Here is a 17,011-nt window from a genome sequence, read left to right on the forward strand (position 1 = left end):
CTTCTCCCGTTCTTTCTCCTCCTGCTCCCGCTTGGCTTCCTCCTTCTTCAGCTTCTTCTCCCGTTCTTTCTCCTCCTCCTCCCGCTTGGCTTCCTCCTTCTTCAGCTTCTTCTCACATTCTTTCTCCTCCTCCTCCCACTTGGCTTCCTTCTTCTTCAGCTTCTTCTCACATTCTTTCTCCTCCTCCTCCCGCTTGGCTTCCTCCTTCTTCAGCTTCTTCTCACGTTCTTTCTCCTCCTCCTCCCACTTGGGTGTTTTTTTAAAAATATGTACATATGAATATGTATATATTTTGGGTGAAACCTGCGTCCCAGGAGAAAACCCTTTTTTAAGTTGGAGGTTAGGAAGGACCGAAGGGAGGGAGATGGAGGTGAGGTAGATGGATGAAGGGTGTTTTTTATATGTACATAGGAATATGTATATATTTTGGGTGAAACCTGCGCCCCAGGAGAAAACCCTTTTTTAAGTTGGAGGTTAGGAAGGACCGAGGGGAGGGAGATGGAGGCGAGGTAGATGGATGAAGGGTGTTCTTTTAAATGTACATATGAATATGTATATATTTTGGGTGAAATTCGGGAGGACGAGTGGAGAGGTGAAAGGGAGGCTACTGTTGTCCAACCTGAGCTGAAAAACCAGCAGCCTCCTCCTTGTCCAGCACAATTAACCCTTTCTCTTCAGCTTCTTCTCCCGTTCTTTCTCCTCCTCCTCCCGCTTGGCTTCCTTCTTCTTCAGCTTCTTCTCACGTTCTTTCTCCTCCTCCTTCTGCTTGGCTTCCTTCTTCTTCAGCTTCTTCTCACGTTCTTTCTCCTCCTCCTCCCGCTTGGCTTCCACCTTCTTCAGCTTCTTCTCCCGTTCTTTCTCCTCCTCCTCCCGCTTGGCTTCCTCCTTCTTCAGCTTCTTCTCACGTTCTTTCTCCTCCTCCTCCCACTTGGGTGTTTTTTTAAATATATGTACATATGAATATGTATATATTTTGGGTGAAACCTGCGTCCCAGGAGAAAACCCTTTTTTAAGTTGGAGGTTAGGAAGGACCGAGGGGAGGGAGATGGAGGTGAGGTAGATGGATTAAGGGTGTTTTTTTAAATATATGTACATATGAATATGTATATATTTTGGGTGAAACTCGGGAGGATGAGTGGAGAGGTGAAAGGGAGGCTACTGTTGTCCAACCTGAGCTGAAAAACCAGCAGCCTCCTCCTTGTCCAGCACAATTAACCCTTTCTCTTCAGCTTCTTCTCCCGTTCTTTCTCCTCCTCCTCCCGCTTGGCTTCCTTCTTCTTCAGCTTCTTCTCACGTTCTTTCTCCTCCTCCTCCCGCTTGGCTTCCACCTTCTTCAGCTTCTTCTCCCGTTCTTTCTCCTCCTCCTCCCGCTTGGCTTCCTCCTTCTTCAGCTTCTTCTCACGTTCTTTCTCCTCCTCCTCCCACTTGGGTGTTTTTTTAAATATATGTACATATGAATATGTATATATTTTGGGTGAAACCTGCGTCCCAGGAGAAAACCCTTTTTTAAGTTGGAGGTTAGGAAGGACCGAGGGGAGGGAGATGGAGGTGAGGTAGATGGATGAAGGGTGTTTTTTTATATGTACATAGGAATATGTATATATTTTGGGTGAAACTTGCGTCCCAGGAGAAAACCCTTTTTTTAGTTGGATGTTAGGAAGGACCGAAGGGAGGGAGATGGAGGTGAGGTAGATGGATGAAGGGTGTTTTTTTATATGTACATATGAATATGTATATATTTTGGGTGAAACCTGCGTCCCAGGAGAAAACCCTTTTTTAAAGTTGGAGGTTAGGAAGGACCGAGGGGAGGGAGATGGAGGTGAGGTAGATGGATGAAGGGTGTTCTTTTAAATGTACATATGAATATGTATATATTTTGGGTGAAACTCGGGAGGATGAGTGGAGAGGTGAAAGGGAGGCTACTGTTGTCCAACCTGAGCTGAAAAACCAGCAGCCTCCTCCTTGTCCAGCACAATTAACCCTTTCTCTTCAGCTTCTTCTCCCGTTCTTTCTCCTCCTCCTTCCGCTTGGCTTCCTCCTTCTTCAGCTTCTTCTCACGTTCTTTCTCCTCCTCCTCCCACTTGGGTGTTTTTTTAAATATATGTACATATGAATATGTATATATTTTGGGTGAAACCTGCGTCCCAGGAGAAAACCCTTTTTTTAGTTGGATGTTAGGAAGGACCGAAGGGAGGGAGATGGAGGTGAGGTAGATGGATGAAGGGTGTTTTTTTAAATATATGTACATATGAATATGTATATATTTTGGGTGAAACCTGCGTCCCAGGAGAAAACCCTTTTTTAAGTTGGAGGTTAGGAAGGACCGAGGGGAGGGAGATGGAGGTGAGGTAGATGGATGAAGGGTGTTTTTTTATATGTACATAGGAATATGTATATATTTTGGGTGAAACCTGCGTCCCAGGAGAAAACCCTTTTTTTAGTTGGATGTTAGGAAGGACCGAAGGGAGGGAGATGGAGGTGAGGTAGATGGATGAAGGGTGTTTTTTTAAATATATGTACATATGAATATGTATATATTTTGGGTGAAACCTGCGTCCCAGGAGAAAACCCTTTTTTTAGTTGGATGTTAGGAAGGACCGAAGGGAGGGAGATGGAGGTGAGGTAGATGGATGAAGGGTGTTTTTTTAAATATATGTACATATGAATATGTATATATTTTGGGTGAAACCTGCGTCCCAGGAGAAAACCCTTTTTTAAGTTGGATGTTAGGAAGGACCGAGGGGAGGGAGATGGAGGCGAGGTAGATGGATGAAGGGTGTTCTTTTAAATGTATGTACATACGAATATGTATATATTTTGGGTGAAACCTGCGCCCCAGGAGAAAACCCTTTTTTAAGTTGGATGTTAGGAAGGACCGAAGGGAGGGAGATGGAGGTGAGGTAGATGGATGAAGGGTGTTTTTTTAAATATATGTACATATGAATATGTATATATTTTGGGTGAAACCTGCGCCCCAGGAGAAAACCCTTTTTTAAGTTGGAGGTTAGGAAGGACCGAGGGGAGGGAGATGGAGGCGAGGTAGATGGATGAAGGGTGTTCTTTTAAATGTACATATGAATATGTATATATTTTGGGTGAAACTCGGGAGGACGAGTGGAGAGGTGAAAGGGAGGCTACTGTTGTCCAACCTGAGCTGAAAAACCAGCAGCCTCCTCCTTGTCCAGCACAATTAACCCTTTCTCTTCAGCTTCTTCTCACGTTCTTTCTCCTCCTCCTTCTGCTTGGCTTCCTTCTTCTTCAGCTTCTTCTCACGTTCTTTCTCCTCCTCCTCCCGCTTGGCTTCCACCTTCTTCAGCTTCTTCTCCCGTTCTTTCTCCTCCTCCTCCCGCTTAGCTTCCTCCTTCTTCAGCTTCTTCTCACGTTCTTTCTCCTCCTCCTCCCACTTGGGTTTTTTTTTAAAATATATGTACATATGAATATGTATATATTTTGGGTGAAACCTGCGTCCCAGGAGAAAACCCTTTTTTAAGTTGGAGGTTAGGAAGGACCGAGGGGAGGGAGATGGAGGTGAGGTAGATGGATGAAGGGTGTTTTTTTATATGTACATAGGAATATGTATATATTTTGGGTGAAACTTGCGTCCCAGGAGAAAACCCTTTTTTTAGTTGGATGTTAGGAAGGACCGAAGGGAGGGAGATGGAGGTGAGGTAGATGGATGAAGGGTGTTTTTTTATATGTACATATGAATATGTATATATTTTGGGTGAAACCTGCGTCCCAGGAGAAAACCCTTTTTTAAGTTGGAGGTTAGGAAGGACCGAGGGGAGGGAGATGGAGGCGAGGTAGATGGATGAAGGGTGTTCTTTTAAATGTACATATGAATATGTATATATTTTGGGTGAAACTCGGGAGGATGAGTGGAGAGGTGAAAGGGAGGCTACTGTTGTCCAACCTGAGCTGAAAAACCAGCAGCCTCCTCCTTGTCCAGCACAATTAACCCTTTCTCTTCAGCTTCTTCTCCTGTTCTTTCTCCTCCTCCTTCCGCTTGGCTTCCTCCTTCTTCAGCTTCTTCTCACGTTCTTTCTCCTCCTCCTCCCACTTGGGTGTTTTTTTAAATATATGTACATATGAATATGTATATATTTTGGGTGAAACCTGCGTCCCAGGAGAAAACGCTTTTTTAAGTTGGAGGTTAGGAAGGACCGAGGGGAGGGAGATGGAGGCGAGGTAGATGGATGAAGGGTGTTTTTTTAAATATATGTACATATGAATATGTATATATTTTGGGTGAAACTCGGGAGGATGAGTGGAGAGGTGAAAGGGAGGCTACTGTTGTCCAACCTGAGCTGAAAAACCAGCAGCCTCCTCCTTTGCCAGCACAATTAACCCTTTCTCTTCAGCTTCTTCTCCCGTTCTTTCTCCTCCTCCTCCCGCTTGGCTTCCTCCTTCTTCAGCTTCTTCTCACGTTCTTTCTCCTCCTCCTCCCACTTGGGTGTTTTTTTTAAATATATGTACATATGAATATGTATATATTTTGGGTGAAACCTGCGTCCCAGGAGAAAACCCTTTTTTTAGTTGGATGTTAGGAAGGACCGAGGGGAGGGAGATGGAGGCGAGGTAGATGGATGAAGGGTGTTTTTTTAAATATATGTACATATGAATATGTATATATTTTGGGTGAAACTCGGGAGGATGAGTGGAGAGGTGAAAGGGAGGCTACTGTTGTCCAACCTGAGCTGAAAAACCAGCAGCCTCCTCCTTGTCCAGCACAATTAACCCTTTCTCTTCAGCTTCTTCTCCCGTTCTTTCTCCTCCTTCTCCTGCTTGGCTTCCTTCTTCTTCAGCTTCTTCTCCCATTCTTTCTCCTCCTCCTCCCACTTGGCTTCATCCTTCTTCAGCTGCTTCTCCCATTCTTTCTCCTCCTCCTTCTGCTTGGCTTCCTCCTTCTTCCGCTTCTTCTCCCGCTTCTTCGCCCGTTCTTTCTTCTCCTCCTCCCGCTTTGCTTCCTTCTTCTTCTCACGTTCTTTCTCCTCCTCCTCCCGCTTGGCTTCCTTCTTCTTCAGCTTCTTCTCCCGTTCTTTCTCCTCCTCCTCCCGCTTGGCTTTCTCCTTCTTCAGCTTCTTCTCCCGTTCTTTCTCCTTCTCCTCCCGCTGGGCTTCCTCCTTCTTCAGCTTCTTCGCCCGTTCTTTCTCCTCCTCCTCCCGCTTGGCTTCCTCCTTCTTCAGCTTCTTTGCCTGTTCTTTCTTATTCTCCTCCCGCTTGGCTGCCTCCTTCTTCAGCTTCTTCTCCCGTTCTATCAGAGAGAGCTTCTTCAGGTCCTTGAGTTCAGCCAGGAGCCCTTGGTTTTTTTCCTTCAGTATCTTCACGTCGGCCTCAACGTATTTGTTTACTAATTGGAGCAGGCTGAAGCTGGCGTCCAAGCTCTCCTTTGAGTCGGTCAGATCCTTTTGGAACTTGTCCTCCATTTGTTGGATTTTTGTCTTGAGCAAGCTGACTTCTGTCTCCAGCTGGTTGATGTTGGTCTCCAGCTGGCTGATGTTGGTCTCTGAGCTCTGCCTCATCTCGGTGTACTTGTCCTCCGTGCTCTTTATCTCATCCTCCATTTGTTGAACTTTTTTCTTAAGCAGGCTGATGCTGCTCTCCAGTAGACTGCTCCTGGTCTTCAAGCTCTGCTGTGACGTGGACAGGTCCTTTCGGTACCTGTCCTCAATGCTGTTTTTCTCGTCCTCCTTTTGTTGGACTTCTGTCTCCAGCAGGCTGATTTTGGTCTCCAGCAGGCTGATGTTGGTCTCTGCTCTGTGCTGTGACTCGGCCAGCTCCTTTTGGAACTTGTCCTCCATGCTGTTTTTCTCGTCCTTCATTTGTTGGACTTTGGTCTCCAGCAGGCTGATGTTGGTCTCTGAGCTCTGCCTCATCTCAGTGTACTTGTCCTCCATGCTCTTTAGCTCATCCTCCATTTGTTGAACTTTATTCTTAAGCAGGCTGTTGCTGGTCTCCAGTAGACTGCTCCTGGTCTTCAAGCTCTGCTGTGACGTGGACAGTTCCTTTCTGTACCTGTCCTCAATGCTGTTTTTCTCGTCCTCCTTTTGTTGGACTTCTGTCTCCAGCAGGCTAATGTTGGTCTCCAGCAGGCTAATGTTGGTCTCCAGCAGGCTGATGTTGGTCTCTGCTCTCTGCTGTGACTCGGCCAGCTCCTTTTGGAACTTGTCTTTCATGCTGTTTTTCTCGTCCTCCTTTTTTTGGACTTCTGTCTCCAGCAGGCTAATGTTGGTCTCCAGCAGGCTAATGTTGGTCTCCAGCTGGCGGATATTGGTCTCTGCTCTGTGCTGTGACTCGGCCAGCTCCTTTTGGAACTTGTCCTCCATGCTGTTTTTCTCGTCCCTCATTTGTTGGACTTTGGTCTCCAGCAGGCTGATGTTGGTCTCCAGCTGGCGGATGTTGGTCTGCAGCTGGCTGATGTTGGTCTGCAGCTGGCTGATGTTGGTCGCTGCTCTCTGCTGTGACTCGGCCAGCTCCTTATGGAACTTGTCCTCCATGCTGTTTTTCTCGTACCACATTTGTCGGACATTGGTCTCCATGCTCTTTCTCTCATCCTTCATTTTTTGTAATACTAAAAGGCTGACGTTCCGCTCTACGCTCTGGGTCTTTGAGTCCAGTTCCTTTTGGTGGTGTGCCTTTGTCTGCTTTTCGCTTTCCTTCAGGAGTTGGATCATTTTCTCTGAGCTCTGATTCAACCTGGCCAGTTCACTTTCGTGCCTCTGCTGGATGCTCTTTTTCTCGTACTCCATCGTCTTTTTCTTGTCCTCCATCATCTTTTCATTGTCCTGCATTTGTTGGACTTTTGTCAGGAGGAACTTTACTCCTGTCTCCAGCAGGTTAATTTTTTCTTCCGGGCTCTGTGACTTGGCCAGGTCCTTTTGGAAACTGTCCATGGAGAAGAATATACTCCTCTTCTTCTTTGGCCACAGGAGCAGAGTGAGTTTCTCCAGGTCCCTGCATTTGTCCTGGACCTCTTGGAGTATTGTCTCCGAGTTCTGCTGTGACTCGGCCAGGTCCTTTTGGCACATGTCCTCGAAGTTTCCTTCACTCCTCATCCTCTTCAACCCCAGGAGCAGAGCAAAGGTCTCCACGTCCCTGTATTGCTGCTGGACCTCTCTGAGTTTTGTCTCCGAGTTCTGTACTTCATCGGCCAGCTCCTTCTGGAACTTGTCCTCCATGGTCTTTTTCTCGTCCTCCATGGTCTTTTTCAGGGCCAGCTCCTCTTTGAATCTATTCCCCATACTCTTTTTCTCGTCCTCCTTTTGTTGGACTAATTTCTTGAGCAGGCTGACTTCTGTATTGAGCAGGCTGATGCTGGTCTCTGAGCTCTGCCTCATCTTGGCCAGGTCCTTTTGGTACCTGTCCTTCAGTTTCTTCTGCTCGTCCGCCATCAGTGGGATGTAGTAGGCGTGATCGTCGCACTTCTCCTGCTTCTCCTGGGTCTGAAAGCGTTCTTGTTTCAGATCGTATCTTTTTTAGATTGTATCTGAATTAGATCAGGCTTCCCTGCAACACTACTAATAATGGATGTGTTGAACTTGTATTTATAGATTCACTGGCGTTGATCCTTTGATGTCTCTGTGATGTCATCAGCATGGACATCACTTAATAGAATGGGATCAAAGGCAGTGTCACTGTGCTGTCTGCAGAGTGGACAAAAAAAGATCAAAGGCACTGAAGGGGAAAATGGAATGATGACATCATCATTGCATATGAGGACTGAGGGCACAATAATTAAAATCTGTTTAATAGTTGAAATAACTTATAACTAATCAGTGATGTGAACGATTAATCTAGTTTTCATTTTCTGTGGCATAGCACTTATGAGTAAAGTATTCCCCATCAATGATCGCTTTTGAGTAAACGCTCCGTACACGGACGTCATGACGTCACTACGTTGTGTGTCTGCTGCACTGACCGACGCAAATTTTTTTGTCCAAGATGGCTGCCGTGTGCGAGAGTCCGCGTCTCATCTTCGTTCATGGATTAACTTGTAAGTAAACCAAACAAACTTGTCAAATCTGCTTTGCTTGTTATAACGTTGCATGGGTATCACAAATAATAAAGTGTCTGATCGTTAGACTGCGATGTTTTTACTTTTAGGGTACCGGGCAATGGCCGCGGTGATTCGCGCTAATTTTTGAATTGCGGCGCCTGCGCCGTTAACGATGACTATTAGCTAGTTACTCCTTTCAGTTAGCAGCCGTAGCGTTTCTTTGTGTGGCGCTGATATTTATGTGAAGCGCCCTTATCTGGTAAATATTTTTCTTCTTCTTACATGCACCCGAATGAACTAACGTAGGCCTAGTAGCTATTTTAAGACGAAGAACGTTAAGTTGCAGCTAGTTTTAGCCATTAGCCGACTCAGTAACTTTTATGCACTTGAGTGCTAGTTACGTCCGTAGTAATGCATGGACATGAAGTTGGTTAGCTTATGCAATCTGCAAGCTTACATTGAACATACATTTTTTCTTTCCTCATAGGCTGAAGTGGATGCAGAGAAGCGAGCATGCACACAAATCAAGGTAACTGAGATTTAGCTTGTGCTGCTTCCCCTCCATAAATGGGCTAACCAGGCCTTGACATTAAGCATTTTAAGCCACTTGCCCTTCGGGCAAGTGGCTGTATTGTTTTACTTGCCCGATGGCAAAATGTACTTGCCCAAAATGGAAAACGTCGGCCTATTAAGAAAATGTATAAAACAGGTATTTGTTTTATTTTATAATAATTTATTATAATGTAAATACAAATACAAAACATAACAATTATGGTCTGCAAAGCTGTCAAACCACCTGTCAGCCCAACAGAAGAAAGGGCCTCAAAATGTATTTCATTCTCTGAACCGAGGAAACCTAGCATGGTGAGACCAGCTTGAACTCGCGGTCTTTACTTAAAGTACATAACCGTTTGTGATGGAAAAAAAATACAAAAAGACAATAGGTGCGTTTCCATCAGCTGTTTAGATGCGCATCTAGATGTATCGCATCGGAAAATGATGATGGAAACGCCGTGATTCGCATTAAAATCCCCTGATTCGCACAAAATGAAATACGCTCGCTATGGCCGGGTTTTGGTTGATTCGAATGGGATGGAAACAGCTGTATGCGAATCAAGTGTGACGTAGCGCACTTTCACCCCGACTGCTTCCGGTGTTTGACATTTAAATAGAGACCTCAACCACGCCGAACTGTCGGGACTCTCACCGTCAGAGCTTGCTGAAAAGCCCTCGGACATCGGTCAAACACCGGCCCGCCCAGCCCCACGCGAGTCCACACAGGCGGACTCTCCGTCGAACGCGAAACGCCAAGACGCGCAGCACGCAAACCAGCCGGGAGACAGACAGCTGAACACGGCCGAACTCGGGCCACTTGTGCCCACAAGGCTGTGTGAAAAGCCCATGCACCTCACCCAAGCACCGGCCGGTCCAGCCGGTGTCACCGGCAGGAAGACGACGGAATGTTTACAGGCTGGTTGCCTTGCCAACCCGCGGAAAATCTCGCGTGACTTAGAAAACTCGCGCGAATTTGTAGTTTTCACCAAAGTCCGTTCTTTTGATGGAAACACACATGATTCGAATTTCTTTTAATGCGCATTTCCCAGTAATTCGAATCACTTTGGATGGAAACATGGCTAGTGTAGATTAACTTTGGCAAAACAGAATTGTGGACTAGGGCTTCAAATTTCCGTTTCATTCTCTGAGCCCCTTGTCATGACGGACCCACGGAAAATTCTCAATCCAACTTATTAAAAAGTTCCTTTGCCTTTTAGTTTCGTATCCCGACGGGCCCGGGGTCTCGTTTTCAGGTGTCTTTCTTTTATTTGCGTTACATTTACCCGGCACTTGGCCAGTTTTCGGAGGCTGAAGGAACATAACGTGACTTATTTGTAGCGGTTGTCGTACACCGGAGCCCGGAGGTGACGGGGGAAATTATTGTTACGATTCTTCTTATTCTGTTTGGCCGAAAACCGCAGCACAGCGCTGTAGAAAGCTCCGCTTCCGCGATATAGGAGGACGTTTATTTTGTCAATTTAGTGTATTTTCAAAGAAAAAAAATCACTTGCCCGAACGGGCAACTACACGTCACATTTTAGTTGCCCGATCACAGAGTTTACCTGCCCCGGGCAAGCGGGCAACCGTTAATGTCGAGGGCTGCTGTATATGAAACATTGTCAATGTGAATAGTCAAGTTCATTGATTTGAGATTTAAAAAGAGAATAAATACTGTGGAGTTGATTTAGATAAATGTATAAAAAGAGAGAAAGAGATTAACAATAGATATAAAACTGCTGCTCTATGCAGGTTGGTTTTATTTTGGTGAATGAAACGATTCTGATGGCGAGCCAGAGCCCAAACCCGAGGAACGTGGAGCAGGACACCGGCTTACATGCGTGGAGGGTGTGATGTCGGAACAGCTCATCGTGCATCTGGAGAAAGCATCTATCACACCATACAGTTAAGACTAAAAAAAAAATCACACTACCCGGGTAGATGAACAATTACATAAACAATTGCACTACCATACATTAAAGGACTAATACAAAAACTGTGGACACTGACTAAATTGGACATTTGACTATTTTTGGACTTTATTGGACTTTGTTTGTTTATTATTTTGGGCCCATTATTTCATTTGTACTTTGAACAATATTTTTCTTTTTCATTTGCACTTTAAACAACATTTTTGTGAGTTGTAAATTTGTTTATGCTGTTGGTTACAACTGAGGTTTTGAATGGTAAATACTAGGGGTGGGAATCTTCTACCATCTCACGATTCGATTCGATTCCGATTTTTGGGGCTACGATTCGATTTAAAATCGATTTTCGATTCAAATCGATTTTCGATTCAAAACTATTTGATTCATAATGATTTCTGCTTCAATCTATAGGTGTGCAAAGGATCCTCATGATCTACTCCAGTCTGCTTTGCGAGAGAATGACAAATGGAGACATTAAATTGTCTGTTTCACATTTATTACGTTTTAAACATGTATCTCTGCTCAGATGGATTTATTACAACTGTTAAGTAACAAAAATAAGAAATGCCTCTTTATAAAAAAAAAGAAACAGTGCAGTTAAAGATGCTGCCTTTTTAAATTCGAAGGAAAGTGCCTTTTCCAAAAACAGTGTGTGGACCTGCACAACTGCTACTCTAAGTAGCTAGTTATAAAATAAGTTGGGACAAAAATAAAGTGCCTCTGTATAATATATATAATAATTTCTTTTTACATGGAACACAACTGTTGTACAAATGAAAAACATAAATATTTCTCAGTAGCTTTAAGAAAAACAAGTTATGAAAATAAAAGTGCTTTTTTTGTGAAAAATAGTAGCCATAAGTTAGCTGCCTCTGCATTTTTCATTAAAGTGCCTCTTGCAACAATAGAACTGTCCACAACAGTGCAACTAATTGTATGATTGTCAACAAATCATGAAAGACAGGACATAAGACAGAACTTGACATGAACTGTGTCCAAGATTACTGTCCATTTGCAGGTGCAACATCCAGGTTCTTTTGTAGGAAAAGAAGCTGGTCCACATGTGCTGGTGTAAGACTACTTCGCTGAGCTGTCACTATATCCCCAGCAGTGGAGAATACTCGTTCAGCTGCAACGCTAGTGCCAGGCACACACAAGTAGCGTTTAGCTTGTCTAGCCAAGAGAGGGAAACCTGTCTCATGGGTGCTCCACCAGCTGAGGGGGTCCTCTGACAGAGACAGTGGAGGGGCTTCCAGGTATTTCTTCAGCTCCTCTTCAGCTCTGGTGCTGGCAGATTTACGGACAGCACTGGCCGCAACAAATGTCTTGCCCAATAGAGTAACTAGTGCAGAAGGCCTTCTTTTTGGAGCAGGGCCTTCTTCTGGTTCTGGCTGTGGTGTCCCAGGCATGACCTCAGCCTCCTCCAAGTTCACACGCCGCTACAGAGGAAAAATCAACAATCATATTAGTCATTATGTACAATATATTATTAACTATAACATATTATATCACACCACCAGTCCCTCATTTTATGGTAAAATAAAATAAGAATACAATACAACCATGCAAGATGGGTGTATGAGATGGCATCATTTAACTTTGACCTACATTTAATACATATGTGTTATGCAGTTTACAAAAATATATATTGTTTAAGAACAGTTATTACCTCAAATGCTGCAGCATCTCCAACTATATTTGCATGGACTTCCAGCTGGTCCTCCTGGGTGAGGAAAGGCAAGGCTTTGAATCTCGGGTCCAAAAGCGAAGCAGCGTAAAGCATGCGTTTATCCCGCGCACTACTGTATCTTTTTGCCATATCTTCATGGATTGCACGTTTGATTTCACGAATAACTGGAGCGTCAGCAACAGTGCCAGCTAGCCCTGTGTCATGCAGCAACTGAGCATGCAGAGGAGCAATAACAGAGAGCGTAGGTGTAGAATCCTCCGACATGATGTGCGTTGCTTCTTTCATTGGTTTCAGCGCGGATGCTATTTCCTCGGCAGTGGAGACGTCCGTCTCGCTGAGTGTGCAGATGTCGCTTCCACATCTTCTCACATTTGGGGATAGGAGCGCGGCACAAATAGCAGGCTGCTGTTCGAGGAATCGCTCGATCATGTCCAGTGCGCTGTTCCATCGTGTAGGGACATCGGTTTTCAGTTTATGCACCGGCAACTGTAGAAGTTTCTGTTTCTCTTGCAGTTCATGATTTGCGATGGTGCTGCGGTGAAAGAAACCAGTTATTCGTCTGATCCTCCCAAGCAGTCTTGACACAGCAGTTAGCTTCAGTGCTCTTTGAGCAGCCAGGTTGAGAGTATGGGCAAAACATGTTATGTGTGCCAAGTTATCAATCTGTGTAGCGGCGAGCATATTGGCTGCATTATCAGTCACTATGACGAGATCCGAGACAGTCAGTCCCCATTCTTCAGCAACGGAGTGAAACATGGCATTAACATTTACAGCAGTGTGGCTTTCGTGCATTACGCGAGTTTGCAAAACTCGGGACTCGAGCAGCCACGTATCAGTTATATAGTGAGCGGTGAAAGTCACAAAAGACTGAGTTGCTCTCGATGTCCATGCATCACATGTTAGTGCCACTCTGGCGGTTTTGGTCAAGGCACTGGCGACCTTTATTTTAGTCTCTTGGTAAAGCTGCGGCACAGCTGTCTCAGTGAAAACCTTGCGTGATGGTATAGCGTACCTGGGCTCCGCTGCCTGCAACATGCAAATAAACCCCTCGTTCTCCACCACACTGTAAGGTCGTAAGTCTTTGGCGATGAAGCAGGCGATAGACCTGGTTATTTTTTTTGCCCGCTCGGAGTTGGCAGAGAGTTTGGTGAAGCAATGCAGTGTGCGTTGGTCTGCCGCTGGTGGCTGACTCTGTGCCGTGTCCATTAACTCTGGGTGATGCCTGGTGATGTGAGCCCGCGCATTTGTGGTGTTCCCGAAGTGTTTAATCTTACTTTTGCAAATCCTGCAAACTATGAAGCTCATGTCAAGCTCGGTCTTTCCAGGCATTCGGTAAAAACCAAAATGAGTCCAAATCTTTGCCTTCAACGAGGACGGGGCCAGTTGAATCTCTCTTTCCTCCTCCATTAGTGTAGTTTTCTCCTTGTTTTGGTGGTTTCCGCGCATGCATGTGTTCAGAACAGGCTGCGTGGTGATGTCATGACGCCCCGACTCCCGCGTCGTTTCAAAATAAAAGTCGACAGCCAGCGGATTTTTATTATTATATATTTTTTTTTAAAAATCGATTTTGGGACATTTTAAATCGATTCTGAATCGGAGTAAATGAGAATCGTGATTCTTATGAGAATCGATTTTTTTGCACACCCCTAGTAAATACCAGGTTGAATTTACTGGGTTTTGATACATAGAGAAAATTATTAATCCAGTTATAGCTGAGCTAATTCAGTGTCGGTATTAAGAGTGGCTTTCCTGCCAATAAAGAATTGTTTTGTTACTCTTTTTCACTGTGGTCCACGTCATTTAAATCCTCCTTGAGCGAAACTATTTCTTCTGATTTTGACCTAACCTTAAAAGTACATGATAGTCACCTTAGCCCATGTACTGTAGACATGTGTTACATAATGTAGGAACCTGACGTTTCTCTCAGCTCACTGACATTTAAATGCCAGATTAGTAACCCTGAGATGCGTTTTGTCTCTTCTCTCCCAGACTATCTCTGCCAAAGCTATGGACTCTCTTCAGACTTCCTCCCGCCGTGCGACTACAACAAACTGGTGCTGTCTCTCCTCTCGGGCCTCCCCAACGAAGTGGACTTTGCTGTTAACGTTTGCACTCTGCTCTCCAATGAGAGCAAGCACGCCATGCAGCTGGACAAGGACCCCAAACTGGTCACGTTGCTGCTGGCCCACGCCGGCGTCTTCGATGACTGTACGTCCTCAGATTGTGCTCTTTTTTAGTTTAGATGTTATTTAGATCCACACACTAGAGCTCCAGACAACAAAGAAGCTTTGTAATATACATATAATTTAATTAGTCTAGAGAATATTTGTTGAAAATGCTAGTTTTTTCAACAAATATTAGTTTAGCTAGTTTTTTTATACTTACACCAATTTGCATCCTTTTTCACCGCTTTTGTTCTCGGATCAAAGGTCCCGTGTTATCGTCATTTTTTAAGGGGGAATTGAAGAACAAGGGAGCAGCAATAATATGGAGCTGAGACTCTAACCCTCCCTCTGTTCCTTCCATAGCGATAGGCAGCTTCTCTGGGGTGTTCGGGACGGACTGGAAGGAGAAAACCTTTGTCAGGGTGAGTAGATAAGTAGAATAAAAAGGCTTAATTTCTGTGACCTTTTTGCATCCTCTGCAACTCGACTTGCTAAATATGTCTCTCGGTTTGGCGATTTATGGTCTGAACAGAGGAACCTCCGAGATGTTTTTTCTCCGAGAGATCTTTACATCAAGATGGAGGTCAACTCGCTGGGATCTCACTCAATTTAAAGCGGCATGCATGAAAGTACAGACATAACTCAGAAATAATGCAATTTATTATTATTAATTTATTCCCAGTCGTGTGTGTGTTTCTCATGTCCTTAAGAAGAGTCACTGTCGTTCTCAGTGGCACTTCATTCAAAAGGGTTTCGTCTGTGTGTTTGTGTGGAGATAATTAATTGACTAATTAACTTACTCTTGGTGAATTTTGGCAACACGTTCTACGCTAACAGCTGCTTGTCCTCCTGCAGTTCTGGAAAGAGGTGGTGGAGGACGTTGAAGTCAGGGAGCTGATCTGGGACAAGAACAGTCCAGCACAAGGTAAACCACTTGGTGTTAAAACGCTGTGATATGCACAACTTGTGATTTGTTTACGCCGACTTCCCTTTTCAGTTCTTCTTGCATCATACCTACAAGTGTGAAGTGTGAAGTTGTGTTTTTAAAACTCCTCCCATGCTTAGTGTTTCACATTCCAGTTTCGGAAGGTTTTCAAACAATAAGTGAAAGATGGCTGCTGTCCTCTTTGCAGACGGTACGTCGTGTGAGGAGCGCTGGCAGAGCCTCTTCCACCCGCCGCGGAAACCGGGTATCAGCGACATGGAGGCCCAGCGGGTGCTGCAGATCGCCGTCATCCTGCGGAACCTCTCCTTCGAGGAGGCCAATGTCAAGCTGCTGGCGGCCAACCGAACGTGCCTGCGCTTCCTTTTGCTCTGTGCCCACTGTAACCTCATCTCACTCCGACAGCTTGGACTGGACACGTTGGGCAACGTGGCTGCCGAGGTTGGTCTGTTTGAGGCTCTAAAGTCAGAACTTCATGCCAAATATGACCTGGGTGACTTGGAAAAGTTTTTTTTTCCTCAAAAACGTTACTGTGACACCACAAACACTCTTCTTAGCCGTCCTTCTGCTTCTTGATGATGTTCAGTTCCTACATTTCAAAAGAAGAAAACCTTGTAAACTGTATTACACTATTCAGTGGTCTGACCAGGTTTGAATTGACCTCCTCCATGCAGCAATTGTTGTAGCATTGTAATGGTAACTAAACACCACTTTGAATTTCTCCACGTGTTGAAGTGGTGTTCAGTGAAAGTGGTGCTCGATATTTGAAGTCATGGGAGAATCTTTTTTATCTTATTCATCTTCTTTCAGGCTTTTCAAAACCAAAAACAACTCGACCAAAAGTGTGAAGGTTGGATTTAAACTTGTGCAGATCAGATGCTTTGACACTGATTTCTTACTGTTTCTTATTGTATGATTATTGTTTGTCATATTAGTTAGTTTATTGTATAAAATCCGTTTAGTGTTGTTTTTGTGTGATTTCCGTGCCTCGTGGCGAGGATGGCGTCCTCTGAGACGCCACCTGTGTCACTGAGACAGGGAGTGAGGCTGGTTCCACCACACAGCTCCACCGTGGAGCAGGTGTTGCTGGCTGTGGGAGAGCAGATAGGCCACGGAAACATCCTATATGCCTCCCGCATGAATAAAGCCCTCGTGGTGTTTTTAAAAGACCAGAGTTGTGTCAGTGAACTCATCGAGAGTGGGTTAATGTTGGATGAGGAGTTTTTTCCGATTTCCCCACTGGCGGTGTCCTCTACCCGGATAACCGTGTCCGGCGTTCCTCCTTTCATCCCGAATGAAGCGCTGGAACGAGAGCTGAAGCGGTTCGGTAAGTTTGCCAGTGGGTTTCGCACTGTTGCTTTGGGATGCAAAGATGACAAATTGAAGCATGTTCAGTCTCTGCGGAGACAAGTATTTATGTTTTTGGACTCGTCAACTCAGACACTGGATGTGTCCTTCCGTGTCCGACACGAGGAGACGTTTTACATGGTGTACGCGAGTTCAGGGAACATGAAATGTTTTGAATGTGGTGACGTGGGCCATAAACGCATTGCTTGTCTGCACAGACAGCACGCGGCTGGGGCTGGCGGCGGCGGGGCCGCTCGCCTTGCGGGCGCGCCAGCCGCCGGGGCGCGCCAGCCGGCGACGGGGCCGCTCCGCGTGCGGGACCCGCTGGGGCTGGCGGCGGCGGGGCCGCTGGGGCTGGCGGCGGCGGGGCCGCAGCGCCTGCGCTGGCGG

At 45.3% G+C, this 17,011-nt stretch overlaps 1 protein-coding gene across 2 annotated transcripts; it reads left to right on the top strand.

Moving 5' to 3' along the window:
• Positions 1-8,494: 8,494 nt before the first annotated feature.
• LOC311032075 (AT-rich interactive domain-containing protein 2-like) lies at positions 8,495-16,803 on the top strand. 2 transcript variants are annotated; one of them, XM_084038686.1, is made up of 5 exons: positions 8,495-8,525; positions 14,156-14,374; positions 14,695-14,753; positions 15,187-15,256; positions 15,465-16,802. In XM_084038686.1, exons 1-5 carry the CDS (start codon positions 8,510-8,512, stop codon positions 15,848-15,850), a joined length of 750 nt encoding a protein of 249 aa, XP_083894812.1. In that variant the 5' UTR covers positions 8,495-8,509; the 3' UTR covers positions 15,851-16,802. The 2 variants fall into 2 exon arrangements, with proteins under 2 accessions (XP_083894812.1, XP_083894811.1); XM_084038685.1 differs by lacking the exon at positions 8,495-8,525 and adding an exon at positions 10,327-10,453 and having other exon boundaries at positions 15,465-16,803.
• The last annotated feature ends 208 nt before the right edge of the window (positions 16,804-17,011 follow it).

This window comes from Eutrigla gurnardus (genome assembly GCF_963514095.1).
Source record: "Eutrigla gurnardus genome assembly, chromosome: 21".
In the NCBI taxonomy this organism is placed as follows: Eukaryota; Metazoa; Chordata; class Actinopteri; order Perciformes; family Triglidae; genus Eutrigla; species Eutrigla gurnardus.